This window comes from Tenebrio molitor, chromosome 6, assembly GCF_963966145.1.
Source record: "Tenebrio molitor chromosome 6, icTenMoli1.1, whole genome shotgun sequence".
Classification (NCBI taxonomy): domain Eukaryota; kingdom Metazoa; phylum Arthropoda; class Insecta; order Coleoptera; family Tenebrionidae; genus Tenebrio; species Tenebrio molitor.
In genome coordinates, this window is record NC_091051.1 from 4,901,217 (window position 1) to 4,924,915 (window position 23,699).

At 46.6% G+C, this 23,699-nt stretch overlaps 4 protein-coding genes and 1 long non-coding RNA gene across 10 annotated transcripts; 4 read left to right on the forward strand and 1 right to left on the reverse strand.

Moving 5' to 3' along the window:
* The first annotated feature begins 80 nt into the window (after positions 1 to 80).
* dos (daughter of sevenless) lies at positions 81 to 3,069 on the forward strand. Its single transcript, XM_069051017.1, has 6 exons — positions 81 to 313; positions 423 to 726; positions 774 to 952; positions 1,282 to 1,694; positions 1,814 to 2,282; positions 2,333 to 3,069. Exons 1-6 carry the CDS (start codon positions 236 to 238, stop codon positions 2,738 to 2,740), a joined length of 1,851 nt encoding a protein of 616 aa, XP_068907118.1. The 5' UTR covers positions 81 to 235; the 3' UTR covers positions 2,741 to 3,069.
* LOC138133210 (uncharacterized) lies at positions 2,829 to 14,827 on the reverse strand. The gene is made up of 3 exons (XR_011160279.1): positions 14,536 to 14,827; positions 14,343 to 14,478; positions 2,829 to 4,478 (listed from the first exon to the last, which is right to left on the reverse strand). It is a non-coding gene; the product is annotated as an uncharacterized lncRNA (long non-coding RNA).
* LOC138133195 (keratin, type I cytoskeletal 9-like) lies at positions 4,032 to 7,340 on the forward strand. Of its 6 annotated transcripts, none has more exons than XM_069051001.1 (5): positions 4,032 to 4,517; positions 4,576 to 5,541; positions 5,611 to 5,775; positions 5,827 to 6,778; positions 6,836 to 7,340. In XM_069051001.1, exons 1-5 carry the CDS (start codon positions 4,032 to 4,034, stop codon positions 7,183 to 7,185), a joined length of 2,919 nt encoding a protein of 972 aa, XP_068907102.1. In that variant the 3' UTR covers positions 7,186 to 7,340. The 6 variants fall into 6 exon arrangements, with proteins under 6 accessions (XP_068907102.1, XP_068907103.1, XP_068907101.1 ...); XM_069051002.1 differs by having other exon boundaries at positions 4,576 to 4,969; positions 5,063 to 5,541; positions 5,827 to 7,340; XM_069051000.1 differs by having other exon boundaries at positions 5,827 to 7,340.
* On the forward strand, positions 7,718 to 9,880 carry LOC138133206 (G patch domain-containing protein 2). Its single transcript, XM_069051022.1, has 4 exons — positions 7,718 to 8,030; positions 8,085 to 8,572; positions 8,627 to 8,813; positions 8,862 to 9,880. Exons 1-4 carry the CDS (start codon positions 7,901 to 7,903, stop codon positions 9,164 to 9,166), a joined length of 1,110 nt encoding a protein of 369 aa, XP_068907123.1. The 5' UTR covers positions 7,718 to 7,900; the 3' UTR covers positions 9,167 to 9,880.
* On the forward strand, positions 10,095 to 23,642 carry LOC138133197 (serine/threonine-protein kinase SIK2-like). Its single transcript, XM_069051006.1, has 11 exons — positions 10,095 to 10,418; positions 10,567 to 11,046; positions 13,077 to 13,193; positions 15,264 to 15,327; positions 15,514 to 15,629; positions 15,877 to 16,047; positions 16,102 to 16,225; positions 20,327 to 20,529; positions 20,582 to 21,123; positions 21,185 to 22,229; positions 22,876 to 23,642. Exons 2-11 carry the CDS (start codon positions 10,912 to 10,914, stop codon positions 22,966 to 22,968), a joined length of 2,610 nt encoding a protein of 869 aa, XP_068907107.1. The 5' UTR covers positions 10,095 to 10,418; positions 10,567 to 10,911; the 3' UTR covers positions 22,969 to 23,642.
* The last annotated feature ends 57 nt before the right edge of the window (positions 23,643 to 23,699 follow it).

Sequence of the window (23,699 nt, forward strand, 5' to 3'; positions counted from 1 at the left end):
CATGCCTGGGGCCGCTTGTCGAACGTGCAAACGTAAGACGCCATACGAGCACTTAATTTGTCGTTTACGCAGATAAAAAGTTCGACGGGAGAGTGTAATTTGTATTTGTGACGTTGGCAACCTTGAAATGAAAGTGATTCGTCGAGGAGTTTGTCTTGAACAATTTTGACTGACAAGAATTAGTCATCGTTTGTTAAGTATGTGAGACGGGGAATTATGTTAAAGTCGGACAATAATGGCCAGAAGTGGACAAGAGGTGGTTTGTGAGGGTTGGCTGACCAAGTCTCCACCCACGAAACGGATCTGGCGGGCGGTAAGTACCGATTTTTCCGCATTTAAAAATGCATTTTCCTCGTATTTTATCAGCTGTAAACTTGTACACAAACGAGTGATTCATCCCATTACTAACGACATACTTGTAGAGGTGGCGACGACGATGGTTCTCATTAAGACATTCCGGAGAGATTCCAGACCAATACATACTAACCTATTATGCAGACAGAAACTGCAGAAAACTGAAAGGCTACATAAATTTAGACGACTGCGAACAGGTCGACTTGGGATTGAAACTCGACGAACGCAAACTGAAATTCGACCATGTCTTTGACATCAAGACTCCGACACGTACTTATTATCTAGCCGCTGATTCCGAAGGCGAGATGAAGTCGTGGGTCGACTGCATCTGCCAAGTGTGCGGCCTCAAATCGACCAGCGACGAGGAGGACCGTAAGTCGACCTTACATCGCGCGTTCGTCTCTGAAATCCTGTTTCAGTGCAAATCCCCAAGAGCGACCCGATCGACATTGACATTGTCTACTGTGAAGAAAAAGACGACAAGAGTATTGTACCTAGTTCAAATAATGAAACCCCACCAGTATCACCTGTTAGTACTAGTCCATATATACCCATTTCCGAATGCATTACAGGGAAGACGCCGATTTTGACGGCGCAAGTAAGTACAAGTCGCCATTTTGTTGTCATGACATTGACAGTTCGAGGTTATGTCATTTGTCAAATCTGCCAGTTTTGCGGCGAAATTCATTTGAATAGGAATGCAAATGAAAGCTCAATCAAAAAAAGTAATTTCATTTTTGCCACCAGAGGCGACCCACTATCGAAATTCAATCGGTTTTTTGTCAAGTACCGTGAAATTAAATAATAATTTCTTAATTGACTACTCATTCTTTCAATTGGCGATGACTGGTATCTCTGACGTAAGCGATCGAGCGCTCGACTTATCACAGATCGATAGCCCCACCCACCACCCCTTTTTATTTTTAGGACTTTAAAGCGCTACTGCAACAGAACATGAAAAACGCCTTCTTCAAGTCGGAATCGACGCACACCAATCAGACTTACGGCATTTCACAACGAAACTATTTCAATTACGTGAACGACATGCAGGACCCCCGATTCTACGACAGTCCGCGGGTCCTGTCCCCGAATCAGGACGCCGAGAACAAGAAGAACAAAAACAATTCGCCCCTGCAGAGTCCCACCGATACGGAGAGCGTCTTCACCGACGACGACATGCCCGACGTGAACGTCGTCGTGAAGCAGAAATTCACGAAAAGCAAGATGCAAGAGTGCAACAATAAAGTTGCGGCGCCACCGAGGCCACCCAAGTCGGTCCACGTGGCGCCCTCTACCTACATCAACTTGAACGTGCAGACGCCGCTCATCAACAAGTATGAGTAAGTAGCAGAGTTATTTGGTTTGATGAAAAGAAAACAATTGATTGGTCACGGTGATCGATCGGTAATGCGTCGTAGTGAGTCACAGTTGCTTATCAGCGTACGATGACGCATTTCAGGAGCGGAGAGGAGGAGAAGAAGCCGCCGACGGGGGTGGTGACCGACGACATGTACGACTTCCCGCGGTCGCACCAGATGAGCGAGGCCGAAGCCGTGCGCAACAAGCTGATGCGGCGGCACTGCTACAACAACGCGGCCCCCGTCAAGATCGAGGGTCAAATCTTCCGCTACGACATCTCCCCCAAGCCCTCCACCAGCACGAATCAAATCTTCAAGTACGACACGGACGACGTGGCCGACGAGCCGGCCTCCCCACTGTCCCAAAGCTCTTCGACCACCGCCTACTCGAACCTCCCCAGTCCGCTGTTGACCGAGAGCCAACTGATGCCGCCCCCGATCGTCAACAGAGACCTGAAGCCCAAGCGGAAGTTGTCGGATTCGCTGTCGTCCTCCTCGAATCCGGAACCGTCGTCGCCGAGGGGCGCGCCGTCGGTCGACAGAAAGCTGAAGCCACCCACGCCGTTACAGGTAGGGGAGGGTGAGGAAAGGAGAGAAAGAGTGTGACGGTGTTTTTGCAGGAGGCCCACAACCGCAAGGTCAAACCGAGTCCGACGCTGGTGCCGAGTCTGGACGAGTCCAAGTGCGGGCCGAGCCCGACCGGCAGGAGGAGGAACGAGGACAACCCCAGGGCGGCGCCGAGTCCGACCCCGCCGGGGCTGGGCCGCTCCCACGAGAGTCTGCTCTCGCAGACCAACCAAGAGGAACAGATCTATCACTACCTGCCCGGAAAGATGCAGTACCTGGATCTGGACCTGGACTGCGGACCCTCGAATCTGTCCACGGGCACGAATACGATGCCGGCGAAGTCGTCAGGTGCTAATACCGTCTACAAGAAGGTCGATTTTGAGAAAACCGAAGCATTTAATCTCACGAGGAACAACCTGGAGAAAGAGCGCAAGGAACCTACTACCTTTCTGAAAAAGTGATAGCAGAGATTTTTTATATGTATATTTTTGTAAGTTTTATAGGGTAGCTTTTGTGCAATTTTTATTGTTCACGATTGTACAAGTAGGGTTTGTTTTTTGGACATTTTTATCACCTTTTTTAGATGTTTTAACTGACAAGAACTTTTTGATAAAGCTTTAATGTTGTTTTTATATTAAGTGGCCATCTTATGAAATTCATATCATGTATTATACTAGACTAATATTTTTTTATTCTCTACGTTATATGCTATAGGGTGTAGACAAGTCTATTAAAAATTTTAATGATGTTATACAAAACGAGTACACAATAAACATAGTATATTACAAAATCGGTCAATTTTTTTTAACGCCTCACGGCTCTACTTTTATAATCGAATAAGCAGCGTCACTCTTATTGCAGATATTTCGTACAATTTTCAGCACATCGCATTCCAATTCACTGAACATTATTTACGTAATCCCTTCGTCGCCAAACCGGAATAAAATCAAATTAATGGAGTGTGAAATTTTCAATTAGGTATTTCCATGACCGCTTCGCGGGACATAATTGAGTTAGGATTGGCACAACCGTAAAAACTCCTCTCCAACCTGTCCACATCAAAATTATCCAAGAAAACGGAGTGCGACCGTTTTTTCTGCCAAATTATCGCTCTTACGTCCGTTCAGCGGAGTTCCTGACAGGACTGACAAAAAGTCATTGCGCAATTTGTAATTTTCTTGGATCTGAAATGTGCAGTGCACCCACTTTCGAGAGAAGTATGTCCGGTGCGGCATTCATTCTGCCACTCATGCGGTCGCACCGCACGAGTTGCTCGGATTCTGGGCAAGAACTTTGTCGTTTGAATAATCTAATTTGGAGATGGCCGTTACGTCAACGGGCAAAATTTTACCGGGATCGTTTGTGGCGTTGCATCACAAGAACCGTAGCTAGCGAGCAGAATCAGAGAAAGTCGTTTTATTTCAGAAACGCCACCAAATCATCCATAAAATCCGATGAAACACGGCGACTTATTTAGAAAGTATAAAAAGTGAAGCGATTGTAGTGAAATAAGGCGTCTCATTGTTGACACCGATGCCCAATTGATTATGAAGTAAAATGTAAATCTGTTACCGTTTTATTTTTGATTTGCACGCCTTATGGATGTATTACACTATCATAAATCCGACTTGTATAATGTTAAAGGGGATAATTCGTATATAAGCGGTGGTCGTCGTCGCCGTCTCGCAGTTCGCTCTTGCTCTTCCGATCTTGATGGTCCGTTAGGTGGCACCGAGTCTGACAAACGACCAAATGTGGGGTGGCAGAAACGGCGGCCTCGGGCTGCTGATAAAGACTTTGTTTTTGTTGAGTGCGTTCGGCGATGTGTTCTCGAGGGTGATCGACGACCTTCAGGTGTCGGCGGCGGAACCGCGTCCGGTTTTTGCCGAACTGCCCAAACATCCGGTCATCCAGAGCTTGCCTTTGGTGTACGAGGTCGGGACGCCGCTGTCGGACGCCAGCGAAAAAGTCGAGAAGGTCTTGAGGACCCCGTTGGCGTTTTCTTACAACAAGAAGAAGGCCAACGGCGACTCCGCACCGGATGCGACTATTGTGGAGTTTTACGGCCAAGATCGACTGGCCGGGGACCAGAAACTCCGCTCGAACTTGGAATATGAAGACAGAGGCCTCGACGGTGCTGGTGGTACTGCTGGCACTTACAAAAATCTCCAGGATTACACTAAGAGCGACGAGGGACTGCTAGCGGAAAAAGCAAAAGCGTTAGCGCAGGATGTCAAGGTAGTGTGGTGCATTTTAACCTTCTCGTGTAGTTTTTCAGAAAATATTTTACTCTTAGGCCGAATATTACGCTGATAATGTACGTCCTGAAGATGTTGAAAGTCATATTGATGGTAAAATCGGTCGTTTACTGGACGAAACCTCATCCGAGGAAAATAGCAAACGTAAAAAAGGAAGAAACGGAAAGCTGAAGAAACGCGGTAACAAGAAAAGTAAAGTTGAACCACCGATCGAAGAAAGTGCCTCCGAAGAACATGAAGATGTCGAGGAACACGAGCATGATGCGTATTATCATGGTGGTGGTGGTGGCCACGGAGGACATGGTGGTGGCGGTGGCGGTCACGGAGGAGGAGGTCATGGCGGTGGAGGTCACGGAGGAGGTGGCCATGGCGGTGGCGGTCACGGAGGAGGTGGCCATGGAGGACACGGCAGTGGTGGTGGACATGGAGGAGGTGGTCACGGAGGACATGGCGGAGGCGGAGGACACGGCGGTGGCGGAGGACATGGAGGAGGTGGTCACGGCGGCGGTGGAGGACATGGAGGAGGTGGTCACGGCGGTGGTGGCCACGGAGGACATGGCGGAGGCGGAGGACACGGCGGTGGCGGAGGACATGGCGGAGGTGGAGGACACGGCGGAGGTGGAGGTCACGGCGGAGGTGGAGGTCATGGCGGAGGTGGAGGTCATGGCGGAGGTGGAGGTCATGGCGGCGGTGGAGGTCATGGCGGAGGTGGAGGCCACGGCGGTGGCGGAGGCGGTCATGGCGGCGGTGGCGGCGGCCAAGGCAAATTCGAAAAAGGAGGCGGCAAGAAACATTCAACTGAACATCATGGAAGCCACGGTGAAAAAGGTGACAAAGGATACAAAGGACATCATCATTACGAAAAAGGAGAAAAGGGACATCACGACAAAGAAGCACACAAAGGAAAATACAAAGATGAGGGTGGAAATAACAAGAAACACCACGAGGAGCATGGTCACTTCGGAGAATATTCTAAAGGAGAGAAAGGAGAAAAGGGCGCTAAGGTAAGATCAATTCTTAAATTGCAAGTCTTATGATTGTAAACAAGACAACCAAGTAATTTTTATTTGCAGTACTATGAAGATGGCAAACATAGCAAAGGTCACAGCACCAAAGGTGAACACAACGTCCACAAAAAAGATGAATTCGAAAAGAAACAAGAATTTTACGACGAACATCACGAAGGAGGCGAACACGAGAAACATGGAGGATTCCATGATGAACACAAATATGAAAAAGTACGTCAAGGATCGTTCTAAAATTTCAACAAAATTAACGTCTATTTCTAGGGCGGACACTCTAAAGGGGGTCATAAGAAAGGTGACCACCATGAAGATCATTACGGCAAAAAAGGACACCACGAAAAGGGAAGTCACCACCATGAAGATAAAGGACATAAACATGCAGCCGGACACGATGTCCATCACGATCACACCAACAAACATGCCAAGAAAACAGACAAAACCGGCGGCAAGAAATGGAGCTTCAAGAAGACCACCGGGACTGGCGGCGGTGGCGGAGGCGGCCACGGAGGTGGAGGCGGAGGACACGGTGGTGGCGGAGGCGGCCACGGAGGTGGAGGCGGAGGACACGGTGGTGGTGGAGGCGGCCACGGAGGAGGAGGCGGAGGACACGGCGGTGGCGGAGGAGGTCACGGAGGCCATGGCGGTGGCGGAGGACATGGTGGTGGAGGCCACGGAGGTGGCGGCGGCGGACACGGTCACGGTGGTGGCGGTGGAGGTCATGGAGGCGGAGGCCACGGCGGTGGCGGCGGAGGACACGGCCACGGTGGTGGCGGAGGAGGACACGGCCACGGCGGTGGCGGAGGAGGACACGGTCACGGCGGTGGTGGCGGTGGACATGGCGGAGGAGGCCACGGAGGTGGCGGAGGAGGACACGGCCACGGCGGTGGCGGAGGTGGACACGGTCACGGTGGTGGTGGAGGCGGCCACGGTCATGGTGGCGGCGGAGGAGGACACGGCCACGGAGGTGGCGGAGGAGGACACGGCCATGGAGGTGGCGGAGGAGGACACGGCCACGGCGGTGGTGGTGGCGGTGGACATGGAGGAGGCCACGGAGGTGGCGGAGGAGGACACGGCCATGGTGGCGGTGGTGGAGGCGGCCACGGTCACGGTGGCGGCGGAGGAGGACACGGCCATGGAGGTGGCGGAGGAGGCCACGGACATGGTGGAGGTGGTCATGGCGGTGGAGGCCATGGCGGCGGTGGACACGGCGGAGGAGGTAAACGAGACAGCGGTCACGGTTATTCAGTTCATGAGAAAGGTAATGTCGGAGCAGGAGGTGGCCACTGGGGTAAACATGGAGGCGGAGGCGGCGGTGGCGGAGGAGGTCATCATTCCGGCCACTTGGACGTCCTCGATCGAATCATTACTAAAGAAGACGAGATCGAAACTCAAGTCGGAGATATTGCAAGCGATGTTGATAGTCCTATTAACATTGAAAGTTTAGCCGACGTCGGCCACTCGATTACTGAAAATAGCGACCACGGCACCGACGTCAGTGATCATTTAGAAGATCACAGTGAAACTGTTAGTCAAGAAGGCGGCGCTGACGAAGCTCCCGTCAGCAGTCCGTTAGAAGAAGATCATGACGAAGTTGAGGCTGAAGAAGATGAAGATGAAAATTAGGCTCAAAAATTGTGATTAAAATTTGTTTATTAACGTTGTTTGTTATATTTTTATTTACTATTGTTGTACGTTATGATTCGATAGTTGTGACGTGTATATTTGTTGATCGATGAATTTATTATATTTTATAATAAATTATTTTATTATCCAAAGAATTATGATTACATTTTATTTAATGACCTGTCAAGTTGTCGACATCAAATAAACAACTAAATTACAGTAAAGAGTCAAGACGCTTTATTTCACTTTCACCCAAACCCACCATCCAGATTAAATGGAGATTAAACCATCCTTCATTTGAAAAGTCGTGACGAGTCACGAGATGTCGGTAAAACAGAAGTTAGTTTTACCTTCTTGATTATTTATTTTTCAAATGGCGTTTGCCATGACCGAATTACTAGAATTTTGAACACATTTTCAACACTGTCATGACAGTAAAATAAATGTACAATGTACGGCCTACGAACGTTAGCTTCCCAAATTTACTGACACGGAGTGACACGACCCGTGACCCTACCACAGAGATCCTACCACGCAGGCGTGACCGTCTGCCATCCGTCATCCGTCATTTGATCTCCATTAATGTTTATATTTATTTTCACGTTCTCGACGTGTTTCACACAAGAATCATCCGATTTTTAAACATAAAGACGATGTAGTTCGGGTCAGCTTCGAATTAAACAGCGAAAACAAACCGAACGCGCCGCATTTAGCGATGGATCATCTCGCCCAAGATTTAAGTGTGGCACTGGAAGAATCGGAAAGTTGCGGTCCCATCACCTTCGCTCACGACGGTTCTGGCAAATGGGGCATAAGGCGACGCACTCGCTCCGCCGGAAACTTACGTAAGTCTCGCGTAACGCAAAGCGCACCCCATAACGACGTCCTCGTATTCGCAGTGGTGTACATGAACCGTTCGCCTGATAATCAAGGCGAGGACAGCACCAGCAGCAACTCCGAGACTCGGAACGAAAACAGGTCGAATTGCATCACGAGCTTCCATCAGTCGGATTCCGACGAGATTTCCTTCAACATGGCAATAGCGAAGGCGATGCACAACAAGAGTTCCATGCGGATGAAGCACGCCTTGCACAGTTACGTAAGGGGGCGGTGCAGCAAGTTCGGGGTGAATCACAGCCTGGAAAGCGACTCGGTGAACGAGAATTCGCCCGCAAGGCCGAACTTGCGGCGCAAACGGAAGCTCAAGAGGATGAGCATCGACGAGGCCCCCATACCGCCTTGCGGCAAACGCAAACGCTCCCAAAGACTCGACTACGTGGATAACGGACGCTCCATCAGGCACACGACGCGCATCCGACCCCTGCACCAGACACTCGTCGATAAAATAGAAAAAATGTACCAGAACGGCGGCTCCACCATGGATGACGTAAATTGAACGTTTCCCAGTCTCGAAGTCGGTTTTATGCGGAATTTTTCGCAGAACAACACCATGGAGACGCAAAGCGTCGACGACTGCGAGTTCACCAGCGAGAGCAGCATCAGCTGGAGCGGCGGCGAGGGCCACGACGGCGACGACGAGCTCACCGACTGGGCCCCCTCCATCGATAACTCCTCCGCCATGGACCAGTCGTCGTTTAACGACGCGGACCCCCGCGAAATCCGCGCCGGTAATCCACCCTCGATAGCGATCTCGGCGCTCCTAACCTTCCCCGTAGGTTGCAGGAGGCTCGGCGACGAACGTCCGGGTTTCAGCATCAGCACGGGGGCTAACGAACGCGTCGCCAAGTTTCTCCAGGACACCACCAAATCCGAGCTGCGATTGTTGGGGGGCGAACGCGAGAAACTCGGGCAGCTGGCGGCCCTCTACTCGCTGGACCTGTGGTTCGACAGCCCCACCTCCTCGTTGTTGAGGAAGACGAGCAAGACGCCGTGCATGCAACCCCCTCAGAAGCACCACAGCGGCATGAGCGCCGGACACAAGAGGATCCGCACGCACGGACGCTTCGTCGGCGTCGAATAATTCTCTGTAGGGGTTTTAGTTGGTTTTTATTTGTGCCTTGGACTTGCGCACGCTGCGGCCGGCCCAACCTCGCCTTTCCGCAACATCCAACAAAATTAATTCGTCGTAATTCACAAAAGGAAAACCAGAGGGCGCAGATGGGGAAATGTTGACGTAACAAATTCTATGGTCATTGGTCACATCTGTCACTTTTGACGTTTAGCGAAATTTTCAAAGTCTAATCAGGAATTTGCAATTTCTATATAGATTTGCAACAAAAAATGCACTAATAATTCTCGAATGCGTCGCGAAGCGTCAGGTTGGGCCCGAGCAACGTGTCCGAGCCATTTAGCGATAATTCGGTGTCTTCCGTGGGTCGAGAAATGGGGTTAAGTTGCAATCAAGAGGCGGAAGACACTTTTAAAATGTCGGAATTTGTGTGCGCTGTTAAGTTAATCATTCCATATCAATAGAGTTAAGTTTCTGGTTGAGGCGTAGAACTGATCCTCGAATAGCGGAAATTAAGAGAAAAATTCGTAGACCACAGATTTCGTCATGATTTTGTTCAATAGAAGCTCAATTCGGACAAGTTTCAACTAGTACAAACTACATTAAGTAATAATGATTGTACAGTATTTATTTTTACTGTAATAATTATTGTATAGGATTAGAGATGTTACTGTTAATTCTTTTTGTCGCAGCGTAGAGGAATGAAATAAAATTCGATAGTTTTAATTTCCGGATTTTCTTGTTGATCAAGCCGACCACGAATGTCTTCGTTTCGGTGTATTTTTAAAGAGCAATCAACACGAACCTGATAAAAACAGAAAGCAAAAAATGAATGCACCTTCAGTGACGTACATTTCAATTTATCGGTAATTAAAATTGTCCACAGTTGACGCAAACACGACGGCAAAGAACTGACTCATTATGGTGTCAGTGTCAAGTGTGAAATTTCACCAGGAAGTAAAATGCAGTCGCGACCGAGCGTGAGCGTCGTTGCTGTCAGAAATTAAATTAACCCCCAGGGATTAGGGAGCAAGTGTTTTGTTCGATTATCGGGAAGATCGATATAGGGCCCTGTAAAAAATCGTCTGACTGCTGGCGTCATCTGTTTTTGGTCGAGGGCAAATCGGTGAGGGAGCCCTGAGGAGCCCTTCCGACGTGGGACGTCTTTGATGGAGCATTTTTTTCGTGATGAGGTAGGCAAGGTAAACACCGTCAGAGCGGCCGGTTTATTGCGGCAATAACAACGCTCATCGAACGGGATTAGGTAAGTAATTGTTATTTCTTGTCACATCATGCACGGGCCGTAAAATTGCGATAAGTAATTTTAATTCAATAAAATCGCCAATCTCGCTCGACGATAAAAAATACTATCGTATACCTGTGCGAACTGCATCGTTATCATTTTTCGTCAGTTCCTGACGTCACCCGATTGGAGTCCGTCAGTGGCGCGACAAAAGGCTCGCATTGTCACTCGGAGAAGTGCGTTGGGGGCGCCCGCGCCTTGGAAAATCCTCGCTTTCGTCTCTGCACTTACGTCACGGCGCACTCGTTCTGAGCAAAATCGTCCAGCCTCGAACAGCTGACGGCAGTCGTATCCAGCGCTCGGTCGGGGCGTCGCACGCTACACTCCGTCGAAGCCGTCGTCCGTCTCAGCGCACAACTATGACAATACATCGAATCTAGCAATAAACATTTTTAAATGAGATGTGCAGAGCGACGTAGCCGGCGCCGGTTCAGTGTCGTGTACGTCGAGGGAGATGTCGGCGATGGGCGAGCGCGAGAGGATATCCAAGACGGCCGTCCGGGTCGGCTTCTACGACATCGAGAGGACCATCGGCAAGGGCAACTTCGCCGTCGTCAAGCTGGCCAAGCACCGCATCACCAAGACAGAGGTGAGTCCGGAACCGCGACACGTGCGGCCTCCTGGACCGCGCTTCCGCGCACACGCTTTTCACGTGGCCGGGGAAAAATCCGTCGCCGGAGATGTTGATCGTCGCCGGACAACATCCAACATCTCCCGGTGCCGTGAACCACGGTGAACTTGCGTCAAACATGACGTCAATCAGCTAAATAAGGCTGTCAAGATTTACCGACAGATTGGACGCTTCGCCGGATGGACGATAATCACTTCTGCACGATTCCGCTTCGCCCCGCTTCTTCGACGAGTCGCGCTCGTTCTTTTTAAGTAGCAGATAAAGCGTCGACGTCTGTCGACGTCAATGCATCGACCACTGACGTCGGTGCTCACGGATTGCCGCCGATTTATTTATTAGTCGCGTTCAATTAAACGGAACATCGAGGGACTCTGTAAGGTAACGGTCGGCCCCAACACCAGTCGGGGCCCGCTTGACGTCACACCTACGTCTGAGACGAAGGGGCTAAACGCCGGTTTTATTTTCGTTTCGGTTCGAATTACGGTGCAGGAATCGATATGGCGCGTCGGACCACATGAAACGGGACGAATTCGGAAAACGACGGCCGCACCGGCCAAGTGGGACGAGGCGACGATTCGAAAATTGGGAAACTGAAGTAAATTTAACAAACGGGAGCCGCCGCCAAAGTCGCACCGAAACCCCTCTCGGATCACGCCGACCGGTCTGGCACCGCACCATTCCAATTCAACTCAATAGACCTAATCCAAAACCGATTTCTTGATAAACTATTAATCTCCCCGGATTAATCAGGATCAAGATCTCATTATTGTCACGAGTAAACAACTTATAACTCTACACTTTGAACGTTCCTCAAATTCCTCTCTCGATTCAACCGGAATTCTCGTCCGCATTGGGTTTTTACTAACGACTCTAACAATGCAATGACTTAAGTCACTCTTGTACTCCATTTGACTAGATCCGAACCCCTTTGTTGCTGCATTGGGTTTTTACGAGTCATAACGATGCGGTGACTTAAGTCATCATTCTCATCCTCCATTTGAATGGAGTTGCGCAAGGCCCAACATTAAAACCCTTTGTTCTTCACTTTTTGTGTGAATTGAGTCACGGTCGCATCAAGGATGAGGTGTCGACGAAATATTTCACCTTAGAGAGGTGAGCGGCGGCGAAAATTTTTCCATCAACTCGTCGTCCGTCAATTTCTTGGATTCAAATCGGTTCCTGGACAAAACAAAATTCATCTGTGCAGCGCAAATATTTGCGCGACACTCTCGTCCTTATTTCAATTAATCGCAGTCCTCGGCTCAATTTCTACTCTCTGCACCTGTTATCAATTGTTGTTTTTCGCCACGTTTTGATAAAACGCGACCATGAATGGGGTCGTGTAATCGGGATTTGCAAAAAACTAAGCCCTTAAGCTTCCGGTTTTGCGGCCGTTCACCTCCCTATCATTTCGCGGTTCACCTCTTTGTGCCGTTTGTTTTCATTTTTGTCGCGGCTGGCTCTCGGCAAACCGCGGATTCTTATTTCCCTCCAGATAAAACGCGCCGATAAGGTCCACAATTTCAAAACAAAATACACCACAATTAAACTCCGTGTAAACAAGCACTACATCGGTGATAAGATCGGAAGGCCGAACGTCCGATAGTTTCGTCGAATCGGTGGAATTTGTCGAGGGGATTGCGTAGATTCGCCTTTGACTAAAAATCGCGTGTCGGTGATCGATCGAAAACGTCATTAAAATGACATTTCGCAGATAAAGCCGAGCGTAATGTGCGTTAATGTGCGACACGTGATCGCGAAAAAACGCGACGATTAGTGCGGAAAAAATGGCAGAGGCGACAAAACATCGCACTTAAAAAAACAACAAGAACAAAGACGCAAGTTTTTAAATTATTCACAATCAACGATTATAGTTTCAATTAGCGCTCCGATGTTTGCCGGAGCGATTAAGGGGGCCGCGTGATCGTTCGGTGCGGGGGAGAGCGTCCGTCGAACTGTAAATAAAGGGGGCACCGGTCTTGTTCCAGGTGGCCATCAAGATCATAGACAAGTCCCAACTGGACGCCGGCAACTTGCAGAAGGTGTACCGTGAGGTGGACATCATGAAGCGTCTGGACCACCCCCACATAATCAAGTTGTACCAGGTGAGTGGAGCGGACGACCCCTCTTCCGATCTAGATGCGAAGTACGTGCACGTCCATGCACAAGTTCGTTAACACCACCTTCAACTTGGCTGGCCCTGACGCCGGCGAGCGCCGATGACGTCACACGGCGTCGCTTGGCAACTGCATTCGTCGTCGCGGTGCACGGCGTCGTTTCCCACAGTTCTGATACACTAATGCCCGATTTCGAAGAATCGACCCGACGGTGAAAAAGCCTCCGCATCCGGCGTGCGATCCAACCGATATCTTCTTTATTAATTTATCGCCGACCCGGCTCATACCGAGGAGAACAAATAAAATTTATTGTTTTGAAGGTTTATCACGAGCATTGTTTTTCACGAGCGTTCATTAGTGACGCAATGACCGGCTGAGGTCGCACCAAGGTTCGGTCGATTTTCAAAGCTCCAGACCGATTGATTCGCATTGAAAAAGCCGTGAACGTCTCGCGCGGTAAAAATAAAACGTTTTTGCTTTACGACATTGTTCTCGCCGGAACTATTTTTAAGAGATGATTTGTAGACGTGTATTTTTACACGTGGCCCGACGGGGGGCACGATCATAAAATCCAACTATTTTAACATGATAATGGTAGAGGTTGGCGTTTGATGTTTTAAATACCGGTGGAGTCGTGCGCGTGCGGTACAACCGCACGACCGACAACCTCACTTCATAACTGCTCCAACTTCGCACAAACACCATCATTTGACCCCCCTCGATGAACTCGCATCAAGCGGAAATGCGAAATCACACGGAAAATGCTGAAACGCGAAAGTTGGGTTAGGAGGTGGGAAGTTGAACAACTTGGCGGCCCCGACCGATGGAAAATTTTACTTCCTTCTTACCTCGACGCGTCGTCAGCGTTGCCGACGTGAATTTTGCAAAAAAGGATGTCTTGCATGTTGCATTTTGATTTGAGACAACCTCCCACTCCATCGACGCCCCATCTGGGGCGGCAAATTCGAATATCGACGGAATTTCTTCGTGGCGAACTTGAATGCCGCAATTTACACACGTAATATGTGTGTTTTCATACAATTACACGATCGGAAATCACGCAAAACCATATAAGTGCAAAACACGAAAACATGCAAGTAGAAGTTGAGTTAAATTATTAGTTAAAAAGCAACTTACGAGCGAGTGACGCAAATCAGGAAAAAATCACTTGCCCGATTCCGATTGATTTATCCTTGCTCGTTGTACTGACTTTTTAATGAATTTCGGTATTTCTGGTCTCCTTCCAGTGACATAACCTCAACTCGCCCCAACACTGAAATAGGCACACGTTAAACTTTAAACTCGTCAAATTTCAACAAAAAACTTCCACGGTAGATTCTTTCGATCCTAGAGCCAAACTTGTTGTAGTTTTCGTGATTTTTGATGATTGTAGTTCGTCACCGCCATTTAATTAAAAAAGTGAGGTTATGTTGTTGTGGCTAAAGCTAAATATATGGGCTAAAGCAACACAATGGGGGCGCAAAATTTGTAAATTCAATTTTGGTTGGATCATTTCGCGTTGAAAAGCACGACAGTAACGAGTTGTCACCGGTTTTAGATTTTCGTAAAAAAGTGTATATTTTTGGAATGATATCGTACGGCGGAATGGTTGCTGAGCGTCGGTAAAAACCTCGGAATTTGTTTAATTTATTGTGATATCTTTTTATAAGTCGGGAATCCCTATTGTATTTAATTATTCATGAATAAGTTTATAATTCTACTTGTACAAGAATTTCCACTTGAATTTTTTATCAATTTCCCAAGGTTTTTTTTTTTGTTAATTTGCTTAGAATAACAACAGCAGCTGGAATTTTTGTTGTTGGCGATCATGAAATCTGCGTAAAAAGTGCGAAATCCCAAATCAGCACGTCCATTGAATAGAATCCCGTCTAACAGCCGCAAATAGAGATCCACACTCGGCATACATAAAACATAAACCGAAAGGGTAGACGGCTAAAAGCCACCATAAATAAATCATACTCCGGTCTCTTGGCCGGACCGAACGCAAAATAAAACCCCCGGAACCGTCCCCCAAATAATTTTTCTCCGTCGTTGCAGGTGATGGAAACGAAGAACATGATTTATCTGGTGTCGGAGTACGCCAGCCAGGGCGAGATATTCGGTAAGCAGAAGCTTCCAGTGTTTGTTTGGCTGATCTTTACGCCCACGCTGCAGCCAGACCTTGACGCTCTGACGTCATTGCGAGCGTCGGTTTTTGGCAGGCGGCGCGGGGAGGGATGATGTAGCATCGACGCACAACAAGGAACATCTCGACCCTGGACCGCTAATTCTCCTTTTCTCGTTGCAGACTACATCGCCAGGTACGGCAGGATGACCGAGGAGCAGGCCAGGACGAAATTCTGGCAGATACTGTCGGCCGTCGAGTACTGCCACAACCGTAACATAGTGCATAGAGATTTAAAGGTAATGCACCCCCCGGTGCCGCGTCAGATCGATTGGGGCCGCGCGTCCGGCCCTCGCTCTAGGGGGATGATCCGAGGGAGGGCGCCCGATCTCACGAATACCGGTGCATTAGCATAACTCGCGATCATCCCCCCGACGTAAAATTCAACATTAAACGGGGGTCTTGGGAGATGCGTCCGGATTCTTCGCCGCGCAACTGGTGCGCTGTTTCCCGAACTGTTGCGTTGATTCGAGGTGTTTGTTCCAGGCTGAAAATCTTCTCTTAGATTCCAATAACAACATAAAAATCGCCGATTTCGGCTTTTCGAATTATTACACGGCGGGCGGGTTGCTGTCGACGTGGTGCGGCTCCCCACCCTACGCAGCCCCCGAAGTGTTCGAGGGGAAGAAGTACACAGGTCCCGAGATTGACATATGGGTACGTAAATCGACGAAACGTCGCTTTTTTTCCATGACGTGTGCGCTTTTTCAGAGCCTGGGTGTCGTCCTTTATGTCCTCGTTTGTGGGGCGCTCCCGTTTGACGGATGCTCATTGCAAGCCCTACGCGATCGTGTTTTGTCTGGTAGATTTAGGATCCCGTATTTTATGAGCTCCGGTAAGTTTTATTCTCTTGTTTTGGGGCCTCTTCGGCGGCCGTTTTATCGCCACGAACGATCATATCTGGAATTTGCGTCAAAGATAAAATCAATGTTTATACAGCGACATTTACTTACGTTAATACTACCACTTACACGTACGCTTGCGTACTTCCATCTCCACCGGCGTTTACCTGTTTTGCAAAAAAAAAAAACACGAAAGAGCGCCGCCACTCCATCGACAACAATCCAACGCCGGAGCCTCCAGAAATTTTCCGGCTCTGGAGCATAAAATTATTAATAACCGGCGGACTTATTTCGATCGTTGTTTTGTTTACGCCATGTGGCGGTTGCAAAAATAAATCCGCAGCTCCAAAATAGAAGTCCCGATCGGTTATTATTTGTTTTGGTTCGATGCAGATTTGCTCCGGCCGAAGGGACCGCGACCGGAGGCATTGTTCCTCTTCTATTGTGTGTCAATTTTGCGCTCGTTCGAAGAGTGCGTGCGCCAGCCGGTGACGCACTTGGTGACGTCAATCTTGAACCCGGGTGGGTGGAGTATCCCTGACTTTTAAACTATTTCCAACCCCCGGCTTGAGTGACGTACCGACACGTAACTGTCCACTAACGGTAAAGGTCATCACTTAAATAATCCTACATGGGACGAAGTGATTTTCAGGTGTTAAATGGATCAGCAAAAAATCCAACAAAATATCATCGGTAATTAAAACTGATGAAATCGGCTCCAGCGTAATCCATTCCCTATATTGGACAAAATGATTTTATAATTATTAGGTACAATTAGTCGTAATTAAAAGAATAACATCGAAAACGTCCGATGTGAGTTTCTAATCTCACCGCCAAGCATACACACATGTCATACTAACTAGCTATGATGCCCCCATACTTAGCGGACACGACTTACATATTACGAACGAGCGACAAAGATTTTTTTTTTTAATTTCTGGAACGAATTACCCAATTGGCAGTGAAACGAGGATCGCACAGATTTTATTTTATTTCAAAAACAGAAATGTATAATTTAACTATGCCCGAGCACAAAATAAATTAAAATATTTTGTTGAAGTATTCTGGGCAGTACTTTGGTTGCTCAGGATACTCATTACAATATGTTGTGACCATTCGGAATTTATTTTCCATTTTTGCTATCCTTTATTTTGTGAATATGGAGGGTAGTCGTTGGAGGAGGATATGGTGTTTGACTCGTAGTAGCAATGTCCGCTGTGGTCCACAGTAGGAACATTTCGTGACCGCTAAATGTTTCCACTTTGACGTAGAGACTATAAAAGTGGATTCTACGCCGTGTCCGTTTGGGTTTTTCCAAATTTTGCGATATTGCTTATTTTAATTTTCCCAAAATTAATTTACATGGTAATGATAATTATTAATTCATATTGAAAATTTTCTTTTCTTAATTATCATCATCACTGCTTCCAGATAATGGGGGGATTGTTTTGGTCTGAGTCGCTGCTTGTGCCACTACACAAAAAATATAACAATTAGTTCACAATATAAACTGCAAAATACAGGTCTATGCGCCCCACGATTGATTTTTATTTCGCTTCCTTCCTCCCGACACCTAGTAAAATTTTCTTGTCTTAAGCAAATGGGAATCCCAAACGGATCCACGGGCTTGAGCTCAATTCGTTGGTCCTCAATTTCTAAAACGATGTCGTATTGCTCCTCATCCAGCTTCAAAATCACGTTTTCGAACCGCACCATGTTGGTATCCTCAACGGATCCACGGGCTTGATTTCGGTGTTTTTATAACAACTTGTCTCGGTCAGTGATAATACCTATCATGGTCTTTGATTGACACTTATAGTTGGCCCTGCGACCCACTGGAGTAATAAACTGGCCAGATCTTCACCTGGTTTTCGGGGGATGGTTTCCTATTGGCGCGCATTAAGAAATATGGTGCAGCTCAATGCATGCAATGAAAGTGGCACTTCTTTACACGCAAAATCGTAGTGAAAGGAACACTTTTTTACACGAAAAATCGTAGTGAAAGTAATACTTTTTTGCTTCATTTTATTCCATCACCTTGGAGATGATTGTCAAAACATACCAATTTTTTTTTGTAGTTTTTCATAAATCTTTTTAGACCAAATTTCTCAACTTACATCGAAAATAGTATGTAGGTACATCAGGTTATGAAAGTCTCTTTTTTTCACTTATTTGCTTGATTAACTCGGGCTACGCCTTCGTTAATCAAACTGCAGATTCATGAAAAAAAGTATGACTTTCATAACTAGTTGTACAAATAACTATTTGATTCAAAATCAAAAAAATTCCTTTTCGAGAGGATTTCCCTTTCCATTATTCAACGTGGAAACGCTGCAAGCATTCGGGGCACTTTTCCAGATTCCGCAATATTATCGGAAATTTTTGTATTATAAAACAAAAATGTTATGTAATTATGTTATTAATATAAAGTTCCTTCTTTCTTTTATTAATAAAAAATGTTAAAAGTACCTGACCTAAAATGTGACCTGTCAATAAGATTTCTAAGTATATCGTGCAAATTATCAGACAAAATAAATATGCCGTTAGTTCGAAACGTTACTTAATTTCTTAAATTCTTTTTCCATTTTATTATACAGGGTGGAACAAAAGTATCAAATATTGGCTGTAACTTTTTAATTTGACAATTTATGAAAAAATGTTTAATATAAAAGTTGATTGGTGTATTATCCTGCATCATCTGGTCTTTCTAGTTTGTTCCTATTTTCTTTTGTTTCGCTGCTATGGCAACCAACTTTGGTTTTTTAAATAGCACCCATACATTTTTTGTGATTTTCAAACAAGCGTATCTTTCTGTATTCATAAATACAGTTTTGCCATTATGGGGAAAAAGAGTAAAATAAAAAAAAAACAAAGGTGATAAAATAAACTTACTAAGTAATAAAATGCAATATCAAGAATGTTCACAATTTTTGTTGAAGGTCATGCATGATAATAAACCAAACAATTTTTATATTAAACATTTTTTCATAATTTTTCAAATTAAAAAGTTGCAGCGATTATTTGATACTTTTGTTCCACTCGGTATATAATTTTTTATTGGAGAATGTGACGTTGTCCAGTAACGGTCTGCGAGTTAAAATTTTTTTTTACTAAATAAAACAATTTATGTAATTATTGTACCTAGCAACTTCTCTATCAGCAAACTTAATTTTAAATCATAAAAAATATTGTAATAATTTGCATATTGAGTTTCCAGTATTTAAAAATTACATTTAATTTTTACAGTTATGAAAACTAGTAACATTATAACTTTTTAAATTCATATGGTTTGTTCAACATCGACAAGACTGAACTTTTTTAATATACGTAAAAAATTTCGGCTCTAAAGACCCCTCAAGCTCAAACTTTATTCGAGAATTTTTAATCAGTTTCAAAACTACATGAAGTCAGTTTGTTAAACTTTTCAATTGTTCAATAAGTTTTGATTATACACATAATCAGTAGGTAGATAAAAAAGATATTGTATAAGAACGAGCCTAAATGTTGAAAGTAGATCTTGGATTAATATATTTTTTTATAAGATTAAACAGAATATGCTTTTTATCCTAGCTCATATGAAAAAGAGATTAAAACACATATTTCTGATAATCGATAATAATACTTCAAGTACGATGTGTATAAACGTTATTATAAATTTTTAAACTAAGTGCTAGACAAGATAAATTGTAATAATAAGGAAGTAAACAATGATAAATATCTTGAAGTATAGAATGCCAAAACCGCATTTTTGATAACGAGTGGTCTTCCAGAGAGCGTTACTTGATCGGATTCCATTAATAAATTCAAGAATAAAATCGACGATACAGATTTACTTTCGTAGGAATGCTCAAATGAGCAAGCAGTAAAATATAAGTAGCTGCTTTCAATTCCAGCTGTGGTTTACTCCAGTTATCCCCATTAGGGATAATTTTCAACTTGTAAATGAGCAAAATAGGCATTGCCTCTGCTCGGCTTATAATAATAATAATAATTATAACCTATCTCTGGTAAGAAATTTTTACACTATGAAAAAATTGTAAAAATATGCCCATTATGTCAGGACGGCAACTTGATTTCGAATTTTTCTCTTGCAGACTGTGAATCTCTCATAAGGAAAATGCTAGTTTTAGAACCTAACAAGCGCTACAGCATAGCCCAAATAAAGAAGCACCGATGGATGCAGATGTCCGTTCCTCCGAGCTTGCCGCCCACGATCCCGGCATCGACGACGCAGCCCAACGAACAAATCCTAAGATTAATGCAGAGTCTGGGAATCGATAGTTCGAAAACTCGAGAGGTAAAAGGGTTGTTGTCGTTTTCGCGGACGCTGTCTCACCTCTTGATTACAGTCGATACGGATAGGTAGTTACGACCATCACGCCGCGATCTATTTCTTGTTGCTGGATAAGCTCAGAAACCAGTTAGTGGGGGGCGAGAATCAGACGGGAGTAAGGGAGGTGCAGAGGCGAAGGCCCTCCAACATAGCCGAACAGGCGATGCGGAAGATCGGTAGGGCTAGCACGAGCGAAGACTGCAGAAGGTTACTGCAACACTCGACCACAGCACCAACAGCTAGTAACAGTAAAATAAATTCAGGTACCAGAACGTGCGATTCGCCCCCTATACATGGCATAGACGCGGCTAAATTGCTCGCTGCCACCAATAGCGAGGACGCTCTTAAAATTTTGAACCAGGCCACGACGACCACGTTTAGCATGTCGAGTGAGGCCACCAAGCTCATGTCGACGCTGCAGATGTCCGCCATACCGTCGGCTTCGGCCGAAACGTCGCCCTTCAACCACCCCCACAACTACCCGTACGTGCACGGTCCCGCCGCCTCCCACACCCTCGACGCCGACGGCAAGGGGTCCTTGGGAAGATTCTCCTCGAGGTAAGACCGGCCGTCGCATGTTCACCGTGCGTGATTCTATTATCGTTTTGTTTGTCCTCAGCGGCTACAGGAGCGGCGAGATCCAGACTCAGTACTCGAGTTCGACCGACGAAGGCGTCGAGACCGACCTCGAGGACCACACCCCTAGACTAAGCTACGCATCGTCAAGTTCCTCAAGCGGTGTAGTGACTAACTTCAATACATCGAAAAGCCTCAGCCAAAATTTAAGTTGTGATAGTAACTTCGAAAGTCTGGAGTATCCGTTGTCGGAGTCCAGCGAACTAGCCAGCAGCCTACCCAGCTGCACCACCACCGACCGCAAGCCCGACCCCGCCACAACGCACACCAGCTACACGCTGGCCCCGCGCCCCATCTTGCACAAGCACAACCCGCTGGTGCACATGTCCAGCTTCAAGACCGCCCGGGGTCTGACCAGGTCGCCGGTCGACTTCCGCGAAGGGCGGCGCGCCAGCGACGGCCTCGTCGCCCAACAAGTCGCCGACGCGTCCGCCGGCGTGGTCGCTTTCAACTCGCAGAAACTGAGCGAGAACTGCAAAGCCAAGGGAGTGCTCGAGCTCCACCTGGTGCAGCGGGAGGCCCAGCGCCTCCAGTCGCAGTACCAAGCGCGCGAGCCCCCCGAGGAGGTGTCCCAGAGGCAGAAACAGCACACGCAGTACTTGCAACCGCGCGGCAACAAAAGGGTCAGCCTGCCCGACAACTTCAGCTACACCAACGCGACCTGCGAGCCGCTGCAGACCGCCATGCAGCACCGCCTCCTGCAGCAGAAACGCCAAATCTTGCAGAAGCAATGCGCGATGTCGCACCAGTCGCCCAACACGAGCGTCGAGGCCGGGGGACACCTCGCCCGCAGGCAGATGCTCAGGCAGGCGAGCTATAAGATAGCCCAGCAACAGCAAGTGCTGCCGCCGCTGCCGCTCAGCGAGACCGAGAGCAAGGATCTGATGGCGTTCCAGGCGTTGGTCGAGAGTTCGGGAGAGGCGGCCTGGAACACGCTCCCTGGAAACATGAGTTCTTGCCAAATTTCGGACGCGGGGGCGCCGCCCCCCACGCCCAGCTGGCAGACTACGCCCGGAACGTGGACTCAGGTACCGCAACGTTTGTAATTTGCACTTGGCGAGCGAGGTTTTTGTTTTCGTTTTAAGTTTTGTGGCTAAGGTTGCACCGATCAAAGTATTAATTTTACTAGTCTTTTTAGTAGCTTGATTTGCATGGTGCGCCGTGTAAACTCGATTAACCATGCCGCTGTGGGGCCCCCGCGTCTGATCTCGACCACTCGCGGACGAAACACCACCCTATATATTTTTACACTTGTGTCGACATTCGACAGGGGGTCCCTTTCGTTTCACAAGACTCAGAATTGTCACTTTCGTCAAAAGTAACCACGGCCTTCAGCGACACTTCACGGCCTACTCCACTCCGCTGTCAAAAAATCGTTTTACCCTGACACGTCAAAACCGTTGACAGTTTACGAGTTCTGTGAACGCAAAGCACATTTCACGTTGTCGCGAGGCTGCGTGAAAGATCCTGTACTATACACTATAGAAGCAATTTATTAGTACAAATTTATGTTATTTAATTTAGGTCAATATTATTTATATTATCCATGTGTGCAGCTAAAATAAACCAATTAATTACGTTAACAGTTTGTTTTTTATTTTTGTTTTCATACTCATTGCATGTTGTGTCGTAATTTTTTTTCTTTATTACATCACGTGTTATTTATGAATACAGGGACCCGCTTTCCCTGCCAACCCATGGCCACCATTATTACCTCTCAGCGAGAGCCCGATTCTCGAACTAACCGAACAAATGGAGTCAATGTGAAGAGACATTTGCGTTAGTTTCACTTTAACTTGTTTCACCTCATGACAGTTGGGAACTGGGTCTAGTTCTCGACTGGGGCTAAGTGGTTGGTTTGATTGAAACTCAAGTGACGATGACCAAGTCAATTCGTTGCACTGGCCACAATTCTAGTCATTTTTTTACATGATGACGTAATTTAAGTTCACTGTCATTCTAAATTCGACATTCCACGGGATTTCAAAAACGAGGTAGTGAAATAATAATCAAACTTGTTTTGAACAAACATTAGAGTTGTGCTACCATTAGTAGGAGTGGTAGAGAAATGTAGAAGATTGATAAACAATCAAATAATCAAAACTCAGACTGTAATAATAAGATAATAATTAAATAAAAACTGTCACGTAGGCCGTAGAACTGGAATATTTATATAAACGAGCTCACATGTGTGTTGTCACGGTGTTCTTCTGACCATCCTGTAAATCAGGGAACAACATATCATTCTTGCCCGGATTATATCACTGGAAATGCTGCAGGATGCTCAGGAAAACGTCCTACATAAAGAATCCTAGTTAGCTTTGAAAAAGCCGTTAAGTAGAAAGCAGCAATAATATATTTGTATATTTGTAAACGTGCCTGGTTTCGGTTTGAATGTTGCTTTTGTTATTTGTTTATATTAAACTCAGTACTATTACTAAGCATTGTTTCATTTAAACCCCTCCCCCATTTCCGACGCATCCCGCACGAACGAACAA